A 22,831-nucleotide genomic window follows, 5' to 3' on the forward strand; every position below is an offset into this window, starting at 1 on the left:
TTTAAAGAAACCCATGAGAATTTTCATACTTCATCTGCCATGTTACTCATTTCATCTCTCCTTTTGCAGTCCTGTTTACATGCCCAACTAGCTTTGTAAATATTGTCATTCAGCCCAACAATCCTCATCAATGGTATAACCAACTCATTGTATAATACTCTGTCTATGCCAGCATTTATTGCTATCCCTTATGATTGTATTTATCACCCTTTCAAGGAGGAGCTTTAGTTCCAATTCAGGATATCGTTTATAGGTGTATATTGGTGCTATTTGGTATAGTTTCAGGTGAGGTTGTATCACTACTCACCTTTGATTCCTTTAGCCTCAAGAACTATATCCAATTGCCCCTTAATCATTTAAGTGTTTTCATCTGATCTGTTCAGCCACATTCACAAGGTCTCAAGTGAAGTTAGCCCCCAAAGAGCATAGTTTTATTTAAATACAAGTTTGTAGAATACACCAATAAACATTACACAAAAGCATCATCATCCAATAACAGCAAATGCAACCATGGGTGTTAAGCATGTACAATGATTGAGGTTGCAGTCTTAGGTCTTCAACAAACAAAACACAAATTTGAAGTCAGACAGAAGGCTTGTTTTTTTACGAGGTCTGACACTGAACTCCAGTTCTAGGGTGATCATCCTCATCATCATGATATGCTTCACCATTGTAGCGTTGCCTCGACTGCTGTGGATCAAAATCGACCAAGTCTACTTGTTCCATATCATCAGTGATATCAACCTCATGCCGTGCAGGGAGTAACTTTTCTAGAAGAGCTAGTTTATCTGTCTGGATGGAGCCATTTGGAGGAAAATTCACCTAAAATGCAAATGATTGTGTTAAGAGCATATCTATGTTGCATATAAATGAGAAGTTAACTGTCAGTTTTGTTGAGACAGGCCTGTGGCACAGGCCACATCTGCAGTGAACAAGAGATTTACATGAATACAATATACCCTCCAACAATTCTGAAATACAGTGAATCTATTTTTGGTGTTGCTTGAAAGATAATTTTGGCTCAGGCCATGGTAGTTCCTAAAGCTTCAAGATTCCCAATACTTGTAACACAGAGGCTTAACAGTTGCACTAATGACTTCAATAACAAATCAAGATTTTGTGGCACAAATGTTGCCATTGTTCCAAGTAATACCATATCCCACATTTCTATTTAGGAGTGATCCAAAACAAATTTCTAAGCAGCAATTAAATTCCCAGTACCACCACCTTGATATCACAATTCCCACAATAAAAAAAAATTACTTTGCCTATTAATACTAAAAACTGGCATCACAAATTTAAAGGAAGCTCTGATACTGGTAAGAGAGGATAAGACTCCATTGCAATTTTGCTTCATACATTCAAGAGCAAATGGTTTTGATTTTCAGGAATTTTGTACATGGACCAGACTGCACAAATGTCTAGGCAAACTGATTGGTGGGGGTCAATTCTGGTTTCAGCTACAGACAGATTTTTTAGGATGTGATCATAACAGATAATGTGAAATCACATTAGGTGAATTTATTTATTTTTGAGAGTTGGAATATAAGTTATATGCAGCTTTAATAGACAAACACCCAATCTCACTAAAATGGAAGTACATGTGCTGACAAAAAATTGTAAATTAGTTCTTAGGATACATTAAAAAAAAGGCCTTTTGAAATAATGATTGACACGCACACTCAACTATGTACAGTTTAGGAACAGTACAAACCAGTATTCACGCCAAATGCTTCTGTGTGCATTTAAGTTCTGATGTGAAGGTATCAGTGTTGGACTGGGGTGGACAAAATCAGAAGTTTCACAACACCAGGTTTAGTTCACGGGACTAATCTGGTGGTAAAACTTCTGCATTTAAAAGTGCAAATGTAAACATTGAAATCTAAAACACAAAGTGCTTGAGAAAGTTACTGAGCAGCACATATTACATACCTTGAATTGGATGATTAGACGACCTTTTTCATATGGCCTGCGATAAATTGGCATACCCTCATTCAGCACACACTTGATATCTCCATGTTTAACAATGTGACCTGTCACAAATACAAAGAATCATCATTTAGGAAAAGATTAGATTCCCTACAGTGTGGAAACAGGCTCTTCGGTCCAAGTCCACACCTACCCTCCAAAAGAGTAACCCAAAAAAGCCCATTCCTCTGACTAATGCACCTAACACTATGGACAATTTAGCACAGCCAGTTTACCTAACCTACACATGTTTGGACTGTGGGAGGAAACCCAGGCAGACAGAGGGAGAATGTGTACAACTGTCTGGTAGTACAGTTAACAAACTAACATGTGTGCCTTTTTTCTACTAATATACAGTTTTCACAGGGAGAATGTGCAAACTCCGCACAGATAGTTGCCAGAGGCTGAAATCAAACCCTGGTCCCTGGCACTGTGAGGCTACAGTGCTAACCACTGAGCCACCGTGCCACTCTTTTCAGGTAACAAATGTAATGGAACATTTCCCATTTCAGCTAGTGAAAGCAGAATTCCTTTTATTCTACCTCAAAACAGTTTTTCTTACAAGTTCACCATTTTCTGCTCCAACACTAGGACAATACTAATGAAAACTGTACATTAGCAGAAAAAAGGCACACATGGTAGTTTGTTATGTGTACTACCAGACAGTAGTGTCTTTATCCAATAAACTACTTACCAGGGTGTGATGTAATGATTATTGTTCTTTTATCCAAAGTGGTGATCGGACGATGGAAGCCACACAGAGCCTCCACCAGCTCCAGTTCCATATGCATAACAAGGTCTTCACCTTGCCTAAAGCAAAACAAAAAACTAAAATCAGACATATGACAAGATATCACTGATAAAACTAGCTTATGTGCTACCCTCAATGAGGAGATCAGCTATTATCCTTCAGAAAGACATTACCTAGTGAAGACACTGTGGTCTTTTTGATCTAGAACAATGATGATATCTCCAGGTTCCAAACCAGGTTCCTGGTCACCTTCTCCATGGAATGTTAGCTTCTGGCCATCCTTCATTCCTTTATTTCACAATAAGAAAGCAATGGTGTTAGACTGGAATCTATCCAAAAACATTTCATTTAAGAAAAAAACCTTGAAAACCAGTTGCATAATATGTGAAAGCTGCAAAAGGATTAAAGTGCAGAACTTCATAGGGATACACACATTTGAAGGGGCAGGAGGCAAATTAAGCCAATACACTTAAAATAGAATTTAAAACCTACTAAGGCATCAGATCAGACAGTGAACATAAGACTGAACATAATGTTGCTCATATTCATACAGCCAGCTCTTGAACAATAAAATAAATTAGTCCAATTGGTCCATCCCCAACATGTGGATCAATCAAGAGCAGACTTAGCAAGAGCTTTCCAGCAAAACAAGTTATTTAGGCAATTTAACGAAAGCATGTCAAATACAATTACAATTCACATCCAGGCAGCTTTAGAAAAGGAATGGATCAGGTTATTATTGGGAGTGCAAATTCTTTGACATATTGCATAGTTTAAAACTTACAAAGTACTGCACAAGGTACCAAAATAGATGAGAAAAAAACTCTGCCCAGCCTCTGTACAGGTCATCACATTAAACTTTGAATTGAATTTCTGCTCTGCATGAAGAGGTCAGCTAGAACTACTGACAGAAAGGAAAAGTATCTCTCTCTCTCTCTCGCTGTTTGTTTCAAACCTACAATTTACAACTGTATTATCATTACCTTTATCAATGTGAACTTCCAGGATCTTCTTTTCCACAACAATTTTTCTTCCACTACAGTTTTTACATCTATCCTTCGGACTGATGCGCTCTCCTTGGCCATGACATTCTTGGCACACAGACTGAATTTGCTGAACCATGCCTGGTCCAATTTGGTGAATTCTTACTTGCATGCCTGATCCACGACAGACAGGACAACACTCTACAGACCCTTTCTTTCCACCACGACCTATTATGGAAGGGGATAGACAAGAAAGATGGGGAAATAGTTCCAGCTTAGCAAATCAAAATACCACTAGTACACATATTTCATCATTGAAAGGATATAGAATTAAAAATATATATAATCCCTGTGACAATAAGGTAGATACTGTGATCGGTCATATCAGGCCAATTGTCAGAATAACTTACACACTGCTTATATTGCTATCAAGATTGCCTGTATTGAAGCCTCAGGGTAGAGCCCCATCAATACCATGGTTGGGGGAGAACACAGTATTTCCCTACCTCAGCCCCATCCTCCAGAGGTTAATGAAAAGACAAAGGGTTGTGGAGACTTGTGGCAATAGGATAATAGATTAAGTCGCAATGATAGAAATTTTGCGATATTAGCAGAGAAGAGATTTCAAGCAAAATAAGTTATAAAACCAAAATATTGTGGATGCTTGATATCTGACAACTTTTTAATCCAGTTCTAGTATGTTAAGATTTTAAGCAAATATGGAAGCACTAAGGAAGGGGTAGAAAAGAGAACATGACAGAAGAAAGAAACTCTTTGTTAGGGTGGCAGCCAGCAGACAAAGAAATAAACAAAGCTATAGGTATGTGATAAAGCAATAAAAGTAAATCTGGAGGAATTGAAAGTGTTAAAAAAAAAAGCACTTGGCACCTGGGCAAAAAAAAAAGACAGGTTCCGATCTTAAGTTGACATGTCAAGTCCTGAAGGTCATTAAGTACCCAAATTAAAGAGAGCATTGTTTCAGTTCAGTTTTAAGGAACAGTGTCAGAGACCAAGTACACAGAAGTCAGAACGAAAGGAGAGAGAATAATCACAAGTGCCTGTTAAGGTTATTCTTGCTGACTGAAGGAGGGTTTCTTGCAAAACAGTCGGCTAATCTGTGCTTGCTATCTCCGATGTAAAGCAGAATAATTGAGGAGCAAACAGTAAACCAAACTGAAAGTACAAAAAGTTGGTGTTTCACCTGATGGACTGTTTGAAACCCTGAAGGGTGGGAAGGAAATGCACTTGCACTGGAAAGGGAGAAAGCAATTGAGGAACGTAGTAGAGTGTTGTGGAGGAAATGGTTCCTTTAAAATTCCAAAAGGTACTATGTTCGATGGTGACATCACACCCAAGACAGAATGATCCATTGAATATGAAAGCCAACAAAGGTGAAATATAAAGATGAAGCAGTCAGTAGGAGTGTTCCAACTCGCCTAAATCTATGCAGACCATGTGATGAAAATATGGTTTGATAATTTGAAAAAGGCACGTGGAAATGAATCATTTTGGAATACATCTACAGTAACCCATTTGGTGAAAATAAGTTCCAATCATAGCCATCATTTCAACAAAATTACATACCTTCACATTTCTCACATATTACATTCTTCTGCAGTGCTAGTTTCCTAGTTGCACCATTGTACATGTCCTCCAATGATACAGAAAGTTGATGAACCACATTTTTCCCTGAAGATTATTAAAAAAAGAAATAATTGCATCTGTCATCAAATCAACTGGAAAAAGGCTGTGTTCCCATGACACAATTCTTATTAAAATAGCTAGGAAAAACCTAGAAAACTCCTTAACTGCACAAGTTACCAAGGCCCCACAAATTAAATATCCTGTTTCAAGACTGCCTTTGTTTACCACATGGCTGCTTAGCTCAAATGAGGTGGACAGCTGATTTGCAATGCAGTCATGCTAACAGTGTGGGTTCACTTCCCATATCAAGGTCATTATGAAGATCCCACCTTTTCAATCTCACCCATTGCTGGAGACATGGTGACTCAAGTTAATCCCACCAGTCATCCTTTTAATGAGAGCAGCCTAGTCGTCCTCCTGGAATATGCAACTTTATCTTTATTACATAATCACTTTCTCTAGCCAAGGAACTGACTGAAAAATCATTGCATTTTGCTTTCTCCATTCAATTAGAGATCAGACTTTTCAAATCATTGCTGTCAATGCCATGAGCACGCATCTGGACAGAAGTCAGAGACTAATAGGATTCTGCTCATGCTGAGTAAGAATACATCAAGATTGGTGCATTAAAATTACTTCCAATACTGCTATTTCAAACTAACATTGCAAACTTCCCAACTGGATAAAATACAGGTGTATGGCAGTGACATGGCACATGTTTTCAGTGTAAGGCACTCAAAATTGATTTCTCTCCAAACATTAAAAAACAGTTTTAAAAAAAATACTATCTCCAAACACTGACTAGATGCTTTCCCTAGATACACTAATTGGAAATAGTGTAAAAAGTCTGTTCTCTCAGCTAGGCAAAGGTCTTGTAGTTAAAATCCAACTTTTACTGTAAAGGTTCAGATTGATACAGAATGTTGTAAATATTTAGAGGATAGATACATCTTTTATTTCATAATCACGTCCTTTCCCTTAAGGCAGGTCATTGACATTTTCATTCTTTTCTATCCTGTGCCATTCCTTTTATGCACCGATAACTTCTATCAATTTAAGCTATCCAACAAATATTTCTCTTCCTTCCTTGAAACTTTACTTCCAAGTATAGTCTCTTTCCCTCCCCTTCTTCAACCTAACTAAATTCAACAAATTTGTTTATTCACTCTCCATAGTACTGTATTTTCACATTTTTGTCTTTCCATTCTCCTCCAACCCACAATTCAAAAGATATGTACCAAATTGGTCACTACCTAAGGTTGGAGTCTCTCATTCATTCAAAACAATCCAAATCAAGATCTTGATCAACCTCCTCCCACCGCCCCCCCCAAAAAAAAAATGCAGATTATACTCCCATTAAGAACAAATAAGTTTGGCTAGATTTGTAAAATAAATGTCTTTATCGTCTATCCTTATTCTTTATTGCATCTTCCATCTCTAGATATTATGGTTGCTAAATATTTGAATCTATTTTAGTTATCTTCAAGACTGACAAAATTTGAGGGGCCTATGATCACTAATAGCCTGCTGCTGTGATATCCATTGCTAATAGCTCTCAAAGCACTTCTAGGAAGCACAAAACGTGGGTTATCATCTGCAAATCTAACTGATATTGATCATTTGAATTCCCCATCATCCCACAAAAAAAAAACCATTGATTACTACTTTCAGACACTGGAATGAAATGATAAAGTGTCAAGAGTGTGTGGTGCTGGAAAAGCATAACAGGTCATGCAGCATCCGAGGGGCAACAGAATCAACGTTTCGGGCAGGAGCCCTTCATCAGGAATGAGGAATCAGACTTGTGTAACTGGAAGTCTGAAATGATAGACTGCCCACTGGCTATTCCCAATTCTACCACCATTTGTAGTATGTACATATTAGGTGAAATTGGATTTTCAAGCAAGTTCAGTTAGCTTTTCTGATCTTGTCAGTATGATCAGTTGTACAGTTGTATCCAGAACTTGATAATTTGGTAAACCATCAGCAAGTGAGATTTCCTACTTGAAACAGGTCAATTACTTATCCATTGTCTTACTACACATCATATTAGTGCACCCACTGTAAGTGATAGGGGCTGTCAAATGTCTAATTTTGCTCCCACATACTGAACCTTTTTTTGCCTTTTCTTTTAAAAAAAAAGACAATTTAAAAAGAGTCTTCAAGAATCAGAAACAGACAATCTCTACCTCTCCTTTCTCTGTGCATTCTGCCTCCACCACCAAAAAACATATCGAAGATGTCCATAGGCGAACCAAATCCACCACTACCGCCTCCACCCTCCTTAATAGCTTGCTCGCCACCTCGGTCATAAAGTTCTCGTTTCTTGGGATCAGACAGCACTTCATAAGCTTGAGAAATCTGTTTGAACTTGTGACAAAAGAAAACCAGTTATCCTACAAGGCCATATTGGTTTAACTACAGACACTCAGTATTAAAACTGAATGACCCAGTAAGTTAATAACATTTCAGATATTAGATAACAGATATCCCATTTGAAATAGTTAATATGATGGACTGTCTTTACATTAATATCCAGATTTCAAATCCACATTTGAGCCAAATGTTTGTTCTAGAGATCTGTTAAATAAATTACCTTTACTTATCAGGTATCTGAAAATTGTTTAGATTTATGCACAGCAATTTCTCTTCATAGGTTAGTTACCACACACACAAAAAAAAATCACAGGTTCACCAACCAATTCTACCCCCATCATTATCAAACCACTAGTGAGCAATATTTCAATTTAACTGAAACCAATATAATCAACACGATCACTGAACAAATAAATACAGTACTCCCTTGGGATTAGAACATTTGATTACACCCTTATGGTCTCATGACAATTTTAAAATAATCTTCGACTTAGCACAGTAGCTTATTCAAATGTGACAAGTAATACTCAAAGCAGTGCAATTCTACAATTACTCAAAAAAATCTGTTGGAAAATTTGATATTCAAATTTTGCAAATAATCATTCATTTGTTTAGATGGTTGCCTTGATGACAGCTGCTGCCAGAGGTACCTTCCTGAAACAGAAATAGGTGGGGGCTAAACAGATCTACTGAGTGAATCCACAGCACCAATAATTTGCAATTTTCATAATGACAATATAAATTAAGATTAAATGTTACTAATCCCAGATAAATAGAAATAGCCCTCAACACTTTGTTGCCATTAATGATTTGTATCAAACAGATTTGGATAAATACACCTACCTTTTCACCTTCATTTGGATTCTTGTCAGGATGGTATTTCAGAGCTAGTTTCCTATAGGCCTTTTTGAGTTCTTCACCACTTGCATTGGGCTTAACCCCCAAAACATCATAAAATACAGTCTCCTTCACCATTTTTTCACAGTAGCAGTCTGAAAACAAAAGTTTTTTTTGAGACAAAAATAGAAAATAACTTTGCAATTGATACACACCCTGAGCTACTTCAGGACAAAAAAGACATACAAAATGGGACACTAACCACAAACATTTTACAGGACACACAAAAAAAATGCTTAGTCAAGAAAGATCATTTTAAATAACGTCGTTACAAGGATTAAGAGAAACAGATATAGTGACGAAATTCCTAGAACACAGGTTCACAGCAGACAAAAGCACAGACATTAATTGTGGAGCAATTACAACTAGGTGTTTGCTCAAGAGGCCAGAATTGGAGTGGTATAGTGTTCTCAGTGGACTGAGGGGAAATTACAGAAACGGAAGTGCAACAAGGATGAGAATTTAAAAATTTGAGGCATTAGCTTGAAGCCAGTTTAAGCCAGGTTGGTAGCAGCAACTTGGTGAAATTTAGGACAGGGACAGCACAGTTTTAGGAGACTTCAAGTTTACGGAAGCAACAATGCAAGAAGCCAGTTAGAAGAACACTAGAAAAAGTTTAGACATAACAGATATAAATGAGGGGTTCAACAAAAGCACTGAGACGTGGTAGAGTCAGGTAATGTTAAAGATTTGGAATTAGATGGGAATGTGGGGGCATGGAGATGTTTGGAAACTCATCTGGAGACCCACTAGTAAGTTTGAGTGGTTCTGCCTTAGAAGTCAGCAAGAATTTAGTTATTGGCTAGGAAGCAGATTGAACAAGACAATGACTTCAGTGTTCCCAATATTTATTTGGTCAGAAAGTTCTGCTTTTCCAGTATTGGAAATCAGACAATACAGAATTCAAGAGAATGGAATGATGGTGCGAGGTTGAGACAAAGTAAATATGGAAACCAACAATATTTTTGGATGTATAGGAGGGGCAAAGGAAGGACTCTTGGGAGATAGAGAAACACCAAATGAAGCTACCAAACCTGAATGTAATTACAAGATAGGAGTGAAATTCAATCCCACTCTGCTGATTTGATTGACAGGCAGCAGAGGATCCTATGGTCAACCAGTCAAAGGCCAAAGATTGAGCACAAAAGCTTAGGAGTAGTTTACTTTGTAATCTGTGCCTTTCATTAGAGCTATTTTGATACAATGGCAAGGGTAAAAATCTTGTGACAGGATTCAGGCATGAAAATCAGAGATTGGAATGCACAACTTGAGTTGAAGAGATGCTTGAATGGAGTCAAGAGCTTTTGAGGAAAGTAGTAGTGACTGCTAATTTGAAAAAGGGGTAATGCCAGGTATATAATTAAGCTAAAACACAATTCAGACTCTTTACAAACTAGAACTGTAGCATCTGACAATACAACTGCTACCCACTATGTAGAAAGGACATGTAGAACTTCCTTCAACTGATAACACCGATTACAGGAAATGCTATAGTATCTACTCAAAAGTCACACTGTTGTTATATTGGTAGATGTGTGTTTCTGGAGTGAGAAACTGAATATTTAACATTCAGAGAGGCATGCCCCACATATCCCACAAACTCCTCCTCGAAGTTCCAATTCTTTTAACTGTCAAAGAGGGAAAAACAATTTCTGCTAACAAAACCTAACACATGGTAAAGAAAGATGCAAAGACAACTCATAACCTCTCAATCATACAGCAGACAAGGGAATTAAAAGTTATGCAACTGAGTGAGATGACATTAATTGAATAGTGGAACAGATTCAAAGATGTGAATGACCTATTCTCATTCCCATCTTCCTAAGACAATAATATTCGTCAATTGCTTGTAATGGCTCTTGCGCTTTCACCAAAATTCTGCAAACTGAATATTTTCAATTATATACCCAAATCCCAATTGCAAACCATTTCTGAATCTACTTTAATTGTCCTTTCAGGTAGGTAATTTCCTTTTTCCAGTTAATTAAATGTATCAATTTGAATTGTAATTATATCTTTACTAATCAGGTTTGAATACAAAGACTGATTTAGTATGCCCAGAACTCCCTTTAGAACTTTTCTCTGGCCAAAGTGTCTGACCACATATGATACTGACATGGAAGGGTTTATATTTTAGTTCAGCTGACTCTGAAAGAAAAACAAGGCTAACTGATCAGAATCAGCATGTTTGGCAGTATACGTGAAGACAAAAGAAGAGTTAATAGAGTTCAGGGATCTTTCTTCAGCACTAACAGCAGCTAGTACAAAGCGGTATTTATGAGGACTATGGTGTCAGGTTGGGGTGTGGAGTGGGTTTAGGTGGATAGGGAGCTTGGAGAAAGAGGTACAAGTATATGTAAAAGGAAACATAGAGAAAGGGATTATTGATAGCAAGCCAGGGAAGAAGTTGATTGGCGATATTGGGAACTATGAATGGCCAAAAATGGGTTGGCATACAAAGCAAACAACTTCATGACAGGACCTGGGGTGTTAGGAGTGGTTCAGAGACATGGAGGGTGTTGGTTGTGCTCTAAAATAATTAAATACACAGTGTTGAGTTCTGAACGCTAAAGGTCCCCAAGCAGATGAGGTGTTGTTCTTCCAACTTGTATTGAGCCTCACTGGAGCAGTAGGCTCGAGACAAACAATTGGCATGGGAAGAGTGGAGCGCTGACGTGGCAGGTAGCTGGAAGCTCAGGCTCAGTTTTACAGATAAAACATAGGTGTTGCACGTAGGAGTCACCTGTTCTGTGTTTTGCCTCCTTAATAAATTGGAGTCTGCCTTGCACAAATATGGTATATCAAATTGAGAGTCGAGAGTGTGGTGCTGGAAAAGCACAGCAGGTCAGAGAGCAACCTGAATGCATGAGAGCATGCCTGAATCCTGCCACAAAATTTTTACCCTTGCCATTGTACCAAAATAGCTCTAATGAAAGGCACAGATTACAAAGTAAACTACTCCTAAGCTTTAGTGCTCAATCTTTGGCCTTTGAATGGTTGACCATAGAATTCTCTGCTGCCTGTCAATCAAATCAGCAGAGTGGTGTTCAATTTCACTCCTATCTAGTTGTAATTAGAGCAACCGACGTTTCGGGCAAGAGTCCTCCATCGGGATGAGCGCTGCATTCCTGATGAAGGGCTCTTGATCGAAACATTGATTCTCCTGTTCCTCAGATGCTGCTTGACCTGCTGCTCTTTTCCAGCATCACACTGTCGAATCTGATCTCCAGCATCAGCAGTCCTCACTTTCTCCTACATTAGATTGAGATGCAGGCAAATCACAGCGTTGCCTAAAAAGGTGCCTGAAACCTTGAATACTTAGGAGGGAGAAGGTATTACATGGAGTTGTCCAGGATGGCCTGGAGGAATGGCCTCTGCAGAATATGGGTTGTGTTTCCGGTGGAAATGGTAATTTATAGTCACTTGAATGCAGAGTCTGAAAATAACGACCAGGGTTGGGGTGGGAATGGAGGAATAGAGTACTTACAGGAAGCAGAGTACAAAAGACATATAGTCAAGGTAGCTTTGGGAATTAGAGTCATAGAGATGTAGAGCGTGGAAACAGACCCTTCGGTCCAACCCGTCCATGCCGACCAGATATCCCAACCCAATCTAGTCCCACCTGCCAGCATCCGGCCCATATCCCTCCAAACCCTACCTATTCATATACCCATCCAAATGCCTCTTCAATGTTGCAATTGTACCAGCCTCCACCACATCCTCTGGCAGCTCATTCCATACACATACCACCCTCTGTGTGAAAAAGTTGCCCCTTAGATTTCTTTTATATCTTTCCCCTCTCACCCTAAACCTATGCCCTCTAGTTCTGGACTCCCCAATCCCAGGGAAAAGACTTTGCCTATTTATCCTATCCATGCCCTTCAATTTTGTAAACCCCTATAAGGTCACCCCTCAGCCTTACGACACTCCAGGGAAACCAGCCCCAGCCTGTTCAGCCTCTCCCTGTAGCTCAGATCCTCCAACCCTGGCAACATCCTTGTAAATCTTTTCTGAACCCTTTCAAGTTTCACAACATCTTTCCGATAGGAAGTAGACCAGAATTGCACGCAATATTCCAACAGCGGCCTAACCAATGTCCTGTACAGCCCCAACATGACCGCCCAACTCCTGTACTCAATATTCTGACCAATGAAGGAAAGCATACCAAACGCCTTTTTCACTATCCTATCTACCTGCAACTCTACTTTCAAGGAGCTATGAATCTGCACTCCAAGGTCTCTTTGTTCAGCAATATTCCCTAGGACCTTACCATTAAGTGTATAAGTCCTACGATTTGCTTTCCCAAAATGCAGCACCTCACATTTATCTGAATTAAACTCCATCTGCCATTTCTGAGCCCATTGGCCCATCTGGTCCAGATCCTGTTGTAATCTGAGAAAACCCTCTTCGCTGTCCGCTACACTTCCAATTTTGATGTCATCTGCAAACTTACTAACTGTACCTCTTATGCTCGCATCTAAATCATTTATGTAAATGACAAAGAGGGCCCAACACCGATCCTTGTGGCACTCACTGGTCACAGGCCTCCAGTCTGAAAAACAACCCTCCACCACCACCCTCTGTCTTCTACCTTTGAGCCAGCTCTGTATCCAAATGGCTAGTTCTCCCTGTATTCCATGAGATCTAACCTTGCTAATCAGTCTCCCATGTGAAACTTTGTCGAACGCCTTACTGAAGTCCATACAGATCACATCTACTGCTGTGCCCTCAGTCAATTGGTAGGCTTGTAATAGATTTCGGTGGCCAGCCTATCTGCAGAGATGAAGAGATATGAAGGAAAGGAGCAGTCATAGATGGACCAGAAGAGGGGAAAGGATGCAAAATTTAAATTTTCTTCCCCCAATTCCAGATTTTCTTTGGGGAGAACGGGAGAGAAGTAGCACCAATGATGTTATCTATGTACCAGAGAGTGTTACAGGGAGACACCCAAGTATGAGTGGAAGAAATGATCCATATTCCCCATAAAGACAGGCAGGAGGAAGGAACTTACTCAGTATTCACAAAGTTGTTAAGGTTTAGTTATTCATGAAAATTATGTGGTGATTTAGCCTTTCATACTTGTGTAGACTCTTGGAAAGAGCAAAACAGAAATCACAAGTTATTATAAAAGTAATGCTCCATCATTCAGCAAGGTATGGCTGATCTCTAAACTCAACTTTACATTCTAGCCCCAGTCTTAATACGTAATTATCCACTGGCAAGTTTTGAATATGCTTAGAGCAGCTACAGCTTTCTAGCGTAGAGAACTCTAAAGATTGAATGAAAAACAAAAAAGTTTCCTCAGCTCAGCTCTAAATAGCAAACCCTGCACTGAGACACATTCCTAGCCCTAAGTTCAACACCAATAGAAATATCCTCAGCGCATCTATCCAGCAGCTTTGATTCATACATTTCAGTGAGATCAGGTCTAGTTCTTAACTCCTGACAATACAGGTTTATTCCCCTCAAAGCTCTGACCACAGAGAAACTCCCTGGTCCAAAGGAATCAGGACTGCTGTCTATAAAGCAATTATACTTCGGGTAATCTATATAAATAGTTGTGTGGGTGTGGTAAAATAAATTTAAGGGATTCTCTTGAAACCTATCGGGGATTTCCAGCAAATAACATCAGGGTGAGAATTTTTTTTCAATGGAAACAGTGACTACAAAACATGGGAACAGAATATCTGGGACCTTCAATAAAGGCACATGGAGGGGCTGGAGCTGGTCGCGTGACCGTTTCTGCGGAAGTGACGTCGCCCGGATCTAGGACAAGACTCACGCCCTCGTGGTTTAATTAATGAAACAGGAACTACTCATAATTAAAATTAAAATCCTGAAAAAAAAGGTACAAAAAAGGTAACTCGAAACCGACAGACTATTCCCGAAGGAAAAGCGGACAATAAGTAAAATCAATCGGGACTAGTTATTTATATTTAAAGAACCAGCGACACGTAAACGGTAAAAACCGCAACGCGGCTATTGTCCCGGAGCATCACAAAATTGAAGGATAAAACAAGACTAATTGTGATCACAAGTTTATTTTTTTTAAAAATCAATTCTGTTAACACGCCGATCCCCAAAAGAAGTGGAAAAAACTAAAACTAGAACTACTCCGATTAAAAATTTTAATTTTTTAAAAATCCGTTGATAATCCCGTTAAAAATCGGTTATAACAATTTAAATGACGGTCGAGATTTGATGGATGAAAACGTATTATTAGAATCCGTGAGGGGACCCAGAAGCAGTGACTTACCAATGCGGCTCGAAGCTAAGCTCTAGTAACGCGGGGACGCTTCTGGAAATTTCTGCGCTTGCCGGTTCATCCGGGTCCTTCCGAGACCGCCTGTTGACGTAAGCCACCGGAAGTGCAGTGCCGCGGGCTCCCCAGTAAGCATGCGTAGGAGGCTGGCTGGTATTCAGGCAAGGTTAACTCTCCACCTCATTCACTCATTGCAGCAGCAGCAGCACAACTCATTACTGAGAACGGCAGAACATTCTCGAAAATTCACAATGCGCCTCCAGGTGGTAGTGGTTCAGCAGATGCAGCCTTTGCTTTTACCTCTTTAAGCTGAGTTGCTCAATTCGATTGAAAGCAGATTCCTTGCATTTTTAAAATAGAAACAAAGCAGTAACTTATGAATGAGGTGGACAAATCAACCTTAATTAGTATGTTTATTTATAAGTATTTTTAAACAGAAATTGCTGGAGAAGCTCAGCAGATCTCTCAGATTTTGTAGGGAGAAATCAGAAACGTTTAGGATCCAGTGACCCTTAGAACTGATGGTAGCTAACTGGACCCGAAACGTTAACTCTAATTTCTCGCCACAGACGCTGCCAGACCTACACAGTTTCTGCCACAATTTCTGTTTTTGTTTCTGACTTGCAGCATCCACAGTTCTTTGGGTTCTGATTAATTTTTAATCTTTCCCACTCTGGATTGTAGCACGCCATTGTGTTTCTGAGTTAAAAAGCCGCACTGAGGAAATGCTACACTACCACAGGCACTATAGATGTAAACCAAGATTGAACCCACACCCTACAAAAGATATCATTTCAGCATCTTAAAGATAAGCAAAATAGTTCTCCCTGGTATCCTGGCCAATATTTATCCCTCACCTAAAAAATTATAAAGAACAAATTATCTGACCATGTCGTGTCTGTGTGAGTTTCCCATATGCAAATCAGTTGCCACATTTCCCTCACGACAATAGATCAGTCTACACTTCTAAAGTACTAGGCTGAAAGTGCTTTGGGACCCTGAGAGGTTGTACAGGGCTATAAATTATGCAAGGTTGTCTCATTCAAACAGGATTGTTGTGAATTTCTCTAATTTGACAACGTGTGCTAAAACCCTCTTATAGTCACAAGTCCTTCTTGATCTAACCACTTCACATTCTGAAAGATTACAGCCCTAAAGCGTTAAATATTCCTCTGGCCATAGACCAGTCTGGACCTGCTAAATGCTTTCCGTTATATCATTGATTAATGTATTCCCAGACTGTATGGATGAACACTGCAAAACCTGTGGAATAAATACAAAAAAATGCTGACGCTGTTGATGGTACATTGTGTATGGAAAGCAGCACAGCAAATATTTGGGGTGCATCGATTTTCTCAGATCAAACATTTTTAGTTTTCTCATGAAAGATGATGTCGCTGAAATTTGCTGTTCTCCATGGATACTGTACCAGCAATGCTGAGAGTCTCCTTTTTTTTGTTTCTGGTTGATATTCTGCATCTGCAGTATTTTAATTTCATGAAACAAAACTTGGAATTAAAATTAAAGCTTGAAATGTTTTGTAAATAACATTTGTGTTTTGTAAACAAAACATGAAAGAATATAGTTGTATGCAGTTAAAAATCACACAACGCCAGGTTATAGTCCAACAGGTTTAATTGGAAGCACACTAGCTTTCGGAGCATCGCTCCTTCATCAGGTGATGAGAAAGCATCACTCCGAAAGCTAGTGTGCTTCCAATTAAACCTGTTGGACTATAACCTGGTGTTGTGTGATTTTTAACTTTGTACACCTCAGTCCAACACCGGCATCTCCAAATCATAGTTGTACATTGTATTATTAAAAATGACATCATATCAAAAAGAACTGAGATAGGAAAGAAAACTTGCACTTTTAGTAAATCAGAGAATGTGGGCTTCCCAGCAAGGCCAGCATTTATTGCTCATGCTTAATTACTTGTGAAGGTAGGGTGAACTGCCTTCAGGATGTACTGCAGACCACCAGAAGCAGCCTTTAATGATCTGACCCAGTTATGTGAAGGAACAGCAATAAGTTTCCAAGTTAAGTTAAGGAAACTTGAAAGTGTTGATGTTTCATAAGCCTGATGACCTTGTCTTTTTAAGTGATAGACATTGAGAGAAACTGTCAAACAAAAAATATGGTGAGTTCTTGTAGTGCATCTTACCCTACAGCCACTCTGCATCAGTGGTGAATTTAGTGAATGCTCATTGTGGTGAATGAAATGCTAATTGAACAGGCTACACTTCTGGATAGTGTCAGCATTACTACACATGTCAAGGAAAATATTCATTCGATTCATTATTGTCACATGTACCAAGTTACAGTGAAAATCATTGTATTGCATGCTAACCAGACAAATCATACATTACAAAAGTACATCAGAGTAATAGAACAGAATGCAGAATATAATGTTACAGCTACAGCATAGTTCCAGAGAAAGACCAACTCTAAAAATCTGAGAGATCCGTTCATAAGTCTGATAATACTGGAGAACAAGCAGTTCTTAAATCTATTGATATATGTTTTTAAACTTTTGTATCTTCTGCCTGACGGAAGAGGTTGGAAGAGAGTATAACGGGATGGGAACAGTCTTTAATTATGTTGGCAGCTTTCCGAGGCAGTGGGAAGTGTAGGTGGTGTCAATGAAAGGAAACACTGGTTTTCATGATGGACAGGGCTGCTCTCTGTAATATCTTGCAATCTTGGGAGATCAGTTGGCATACCAAGCATCCAAATAGGGTGCTTTCTATGATGCATCAGTCTGGTGGCACAGTGGCTAGCACTGCTGCCTCACAGTTCCAGGGACCCAGTTTCGAGTCCAGCCTTGGCAGCTGTCCGTACGGAGTTTGCACATTCTCCTCGTTTCTGTGCAGGTTTCCTCCGGATGTTCCAGTTTCCTCTTACAGTCCAAAGATGTGCAAGTTAGGTAGATTGACTATGCTAAGTTGCCACGTAGGGCCCATGGATGTTAGCCATGGGAAATAGGTAGGGGGATGGTTTTGGGTGAGATGTTCTTTTGCAGGTTCTGTTGGGCAGAGTGGGCTGTTTCCACGCTGTAGGGATTCTATGAAAAACTGGTAACTGCAGACACGTTGAATTCCCTTATCCTTCTGAGGAAGCAGAGGTTTTGGCGTACTTTCTTGACTATAGCATTGATATGGATAGATCAGGATAGAACTTTCGTGATATTTACTCCTTGAAAGTGAAGCTCATAACCACCTCTGCTTCAGCACTATTGATACATACAGGGATGTGTCCTCCACTCTGCTTCCTGAAGTTAATGATCAGCTCTTTTGTATTGCTGACACTGAGGGAGAGACTGTTGTTTTTACACCATGCCACGAAGCTATCTCTTTCCTTAGTCTGCCTCATTATTGTTTAACATCCACTGCTACAGTGGTATCATCAGTAAATTTGTAAATGGAGTTACAGCTGAATTTGGCCATGTAAGTGTGAGTGTATAATGTTACAACAGCAGGTAAACCCTTCTGCTAATTTAAACAAGGCACATAGGAAAGCTCACCTCGCCTCGGAATGTGTTAAATTATGATTGACAAAGAACTACCAAATTTAAAGAAAAATATTAACAATTTATTCTTTAACTCCAAGTAAAAAAGAAGAGAACGTTAAACAACAACTATCGACACTGAAATCCCTTTTTGTCTGATTGATTTATCTATCTCCCACTCTACAACACTGTACTGATCTGATAACCCCAGCCCCCCACCTCAAACTAAGCTTTACAAAAATATTCAAATTTCAAAACCAGCCAGCTGGGTTGATTCTCCTGTATCTTTCTGCCTTCCTTTCTTCAGTATTCTGCTTCACAGATTTCAGATGAACAGGTACCTTCCAGGGAATGATTCTGCAGGCGCAGTCTGTTAGTGCTGTTTGCCGCTCTGGCTAACTGCTCAAATGCCCAATTTTATATACCTCAACACATCGGACCATCTCATTGGTTTGATGTCATCAAAACTTAAAATTGAAATTCGATTCAATTTTGGTATCTACGGGCATAATTTAAACTGATTGGCCAAATTCAAATTTGTTGTATACCACAGCAACTTAGCTCCAGCTATTTGTTTCACATCCAAGTGTTACATTTTTAAATTTCTCAGCACACCCTCTGCTTTCCTAGGTCTGTGCCAGCTTCCTCACTCTCTTAAAGGTACAGTACACACCTACACCGTCATAACAATAAGGATTATAGCAAAGGGCTAAGTATGTAGCCTTGAAGGGCACCAGTGTTGATGATTATTGTGAAGGAGGTGTTGTCACTTATCCTTACTGATTGCAGTATGTGGGTCAGGAGTCAAGGATCCAGTTGGAGATGGGGTGGGGTGCAGAGTCCTAGGTCTTGAGTTTGGCAATGAGTTCTGTTGGAATTATGGTTTTAAGGCGGTGCTAAATTGAATTATTAGGAGCCTGACATAGGTGTCCTTGTTATCCAGATGTTCCAGGATTGAGTGTTTGGCTATGGAGATGTTGTTTGCCATGGATCTATTGTGACAGTATAGAATATTTATTCCTGATTTATACTGTGTAAATGATGGGAAATCAAGAGATGGGCTAAATACTATGAGATATCAAGACTGAGAGCTGCTATTACAGCTACAATATATACGTGACTGCTACAGCTAAATTTTTGGTTGCTGGTGACCCCGTCCCCCAAAACACCCCTTGAAGATCAAGGAAAATGCTTATATTCTTTCTTGTTGGAAATGGTCACTGCCTAGCATTAGTGCGACTCAAATATTACTTGCCATTTATGAACTCAAGTTTGAACTTTGAACAAGGTTTGCTTTGTGAGCTACGTTGTAACTGATACTGACCATTGTGCAATCAACAGTGAACATCCCTACTTGATCTTATGATGGAAAGAAGGTCATTAACGAAGTAGCTGACGATACTCATGCCTATGGCAAGGTCCTGAGGAACTCCTGCAGTGATGTCCTGGGACCAAGGCTACTGGCATCCCATGAATAGACTCAACTTTCATGACCTAGGTACAGTCACATTTCATCAGAGCTGAGAAAATTTAGAGACTAGGAGTGATTAAGTGGCAAAAGGGTTGGTGGTGCAAAGCTATAGAGAATGGTAATGGGATGAGTAGAGAAACCAAAGGTGTGGCTACACGATGTGTAAAGGCAGGATGATGACAATATTGGTCCAAAAGTGAAATCAAGAAAAAAGAAGCATTAAAATTAAACTTAACTGAAAAGGAAATAAAACAGGCAAAGATTACAATCTGAAATTGTTGACTCAGTGATTAGTTTGAAAGACTCTTGTGTGCCTAACCAGAAGATGAGGTACTGTTCTTTAAGCTTGTGTTGATTCTCCTTGGAACATTGTAGAAAGCCAATTACGGAAAGAACAGAATTAGTGAAAGTTGAGGAATTAATTTTCCAAGCAACAAGAATTGCAAGTTAGGCTAGTACAATAAACAAAAGTATTCAGCAAAATCATCACCCAGTCTGTGTTTATTTTTGAATGCAGATTACATCAGAAGCACAAATTGAAAATAACAATGTTTAAAGTGGAAAGAATATATGGAGCCTTGGATGGTCAGAGTGGTAGTACAAGGGCCAAGTGTTACATCTCAGAAGTTTGCTTGTTCCTTTAAAATATTGAAATGGCAGATGTATTTGAAAATAGCAGAGGACAATATATTGAATACACAGACTGGTGGCTGCTGATGAGGGGAACAAAAGGAAAGACGGCAGAACAGACAAGCAAGAAATGAAACAGGTACAGTTGAAAAACCCATCTACCATGATGGATGAGTGGAATCCTGGAATGATGGAAAAAGAAGACAGATGGGCAGCACGGTGGCACAGTGGCTAGCACTGCTGCCTCACAGCGCCAGAGACCCAGGTTCAATTCCCGCCTCAGGCGACTGTGTGGAGTTTGCACATTCTCCCCGTGTCTGCATGGGTTTCCTCTGGGTGCTCTGGTTTCCTCCCACAGTCCAAAGATGTGCGGGTCAGGTGAATTAACCATGCTAAATTGCCCGTAGTGTTAGGTAAGGGGTAAATATAGGGGTATGGGTGGGTTGCACTTCGGTGGGTAGGTGTGGACTTGTTGGGCCGAAGGGGCTGTTTCCACACTGGAAGTAATCTAATCTAATCTAAAAGTGCTGGTCTGAAAAGCTGAATTACCAGGATGAATGCAATAAAGACAGAGAACATTGGTTCAATAGTACAACTTGCATTTACACAGTGCTTTTGACATAGTAACATTAATCTTTATTTATATACTACCTTAACAATAATGAGAAGACCCAAGGCACTTCAAAAGAACATTTTAAAACAACGTTTGACACTGAATCATTTGAGATATTAAGTCAGATGACGAAACGTTCGCTCACATTGGTAGGTTTTAAGGAATATTTTAAAAGAGCAAAATATATTCCCAAAGTCTTGGGAGGGAAATCCAACAATTGAGACAAAGGCAATTGAAGTTACAGACACCAATGCTGAAACAATAAAAATTCATGGCATATACGAGGACAAAATTAGATATCTTCAACCACTGTGGGACTGGAGGAAATCACAAAGAGGAGGAGGGGTGAGACTAAGGAATAATTACCAGCAGCCTTGGAGTTCAGGAATCCATTTAAAATCGCATGAGATGGGATTGCTCCACAAACACTCTCTGTGAACAATCCCAAAGAAGCAATTATTCAAGATGGCAAGAAATGTTGACTTTAAAGTTTTTCTGAACAAAGTTAGATAAGTTTCCTTCTTCTGTGTTTCTTGTGATTTGAGATATACATATTAATGATCAATTATTCAATTGATAGCCAATTATTCTCTCCTAGATACAGATAAGAAAGAAAATCTTTTGACAGCAATGAAATTATTCTCAGGTTTTAACAATCACCTTTTATGGCTACTAAGCAGAGAGTAGCACAGAATACTGGAAAATGGTAAAACTAAGTGAAATAAATCCTTCACTTAATTAACATTGTGTAAGTAAGGTTGTATTGTGGTAATGCTTTTGGACTAATAATTGAGATTTAATAATCCAAGGATGTGAGTGTAAAACTCAACATGGCCAATCATGGATTAAATTCTGCTACTTAAATAAATCAAGAATAAAGGTAGTGGTAGCAGTGCTAAAAATGTATTGCTGGAAAAGCGCAGCAGGTCAGGCAGCCTCCAAGGAACAGGAGAATCGACGTTTCGGGCATAAGCCCTTCTTCAGGAAAGGCTTCAGGTTCCTGAAGAAGGGCTTATGCCCGAAACGTCGAATTTCCTGCTCCTTGGATGCTGTCTGACCTGCTGCGCTTTTCCAGCAACACATTTTCAGCTCTGATCTCCAGCATCTGCAGTCCTCACTTTCTCCTAGTCATAACAGTGACCATGCAACTACCAGATATTGTAGGAAAACACTTTGATTTACTAATGTCCCTTCAGGAAAGAAATTGGCCTTCCTTGAAATGGAATTCAGCAGCCAACAGGACAGTTGAGCACTAACTCCTTAAGGGTAATTAGAGTGGGCAATAAATACTGACATTACTAGTGACAGCCATATTGTGACTGAGACAAACCTATGACAGATTGTCTCTTGAAGTGCATGAGGAATGAGAACCAATCTGATACATCTGGTTAAGTTAGAAGGCAGATTGCTCAATATTCCACCAATGCAATATCTGATCTTGAAGTAGCCAATATTGATACTTGGTCTTTAATTTCATCATGATTAATGTTTTCAAATATATCAATTGCCTGAATATTCAAGAATCACTTAAAATACCAGGGCTTACTAGGATATGGGACTAAGTGCAGGTAAATGGGATTAGTATAGTTTGGCGGTTGTTGGTCAGTATAGACATGATGGACCAAAGAGCCTGTTTCTATGCTGTATGACTCTAACTGATAAGATACACATAATTCTCAAGGCACCTGGGATGTGAGGTATGGGGGAGGAAGGAGGGGAGAGGTATCC

General features: G+C 39.3%; 1 protein-coding gene across 1 annotated transcript; it reads right to left on the reverse strand.

The window, feature by feature from the left end:
- Positions 1-404: 404 nt before the first annotated feature.
- On the reverse strand, positions 405-14,968 carry LOC132828803 (dnaJ homolog subfamily A member 1-like). The gene is made up of 9 exons (XM_060845908.1): positions 14,876-14,968; positions 8,566-8,714; positions 7,536-7,716; positions 5,287-5,391; positions 3,703-3,930; positions 2,893-3,007; positions 2,663-2,778; positions 1,933-2,033; positions 405-822 (listed from the first exon to the last, which is right to left on the reverse strand). Exons 2-9 carry the CDS (start codon positions 8,695-8,697, stop codon positions 604-606), a joined length of 1,197 nt encoding a protein of 398 aa, XP_060701891.1. The 5' UTR covers positions 8,698-8,714; positions 14,876-14,968; the 3' UTR covers positions 405-603.
- Between the last annotated feature and the right edge of the window lie 7,863 nt (positions 14,969-22,831).

This window comes from Hemiscyllium ocellatum, chromosome 2, assembly GCF_020745735.1.
Source record: "Hemiscyllium ocellatum isolate sHemOce1 chromosome 2, sHemOce1.pat.X.cur, whole genome shotgun sequence".
Lineage (NCBI taxonomy): Eukaryota > Metazoa > Chordata > Chondrichthyes > Orectolobiformes > Hemiscylliidae > Hemiscyllium > Hemiscyllium ocellatum.

What these genes read in the sequence shown, in the direction of transcription:
- LOC132828803 (XM_060845908.1), bottom strand. Translation starts at nt 8,697, where the DNA reads ATGGTGAAGGAGACTGTATTTTATGATGTTTTGGGGGTTAAGCCCAAT. An exon ending in AATGCACAGAGAAAGGAGAG is followed by an intron (nt 5,392 to 7,535) that starts GTAGAGATTGTC and finishes AATAATCTTCAG; the next exon opens with GGAAAAATGTGGTTCATCAA. An exon ending in GACCACAGTGTCTTCACTAG is followed by an intron (nt 2,779 to 2,892) that starts GTAATGTCTTTC and finishes GTTTTGCTTTAG; the next exon opens with GCAAGGTGAAGACCTTGTTA.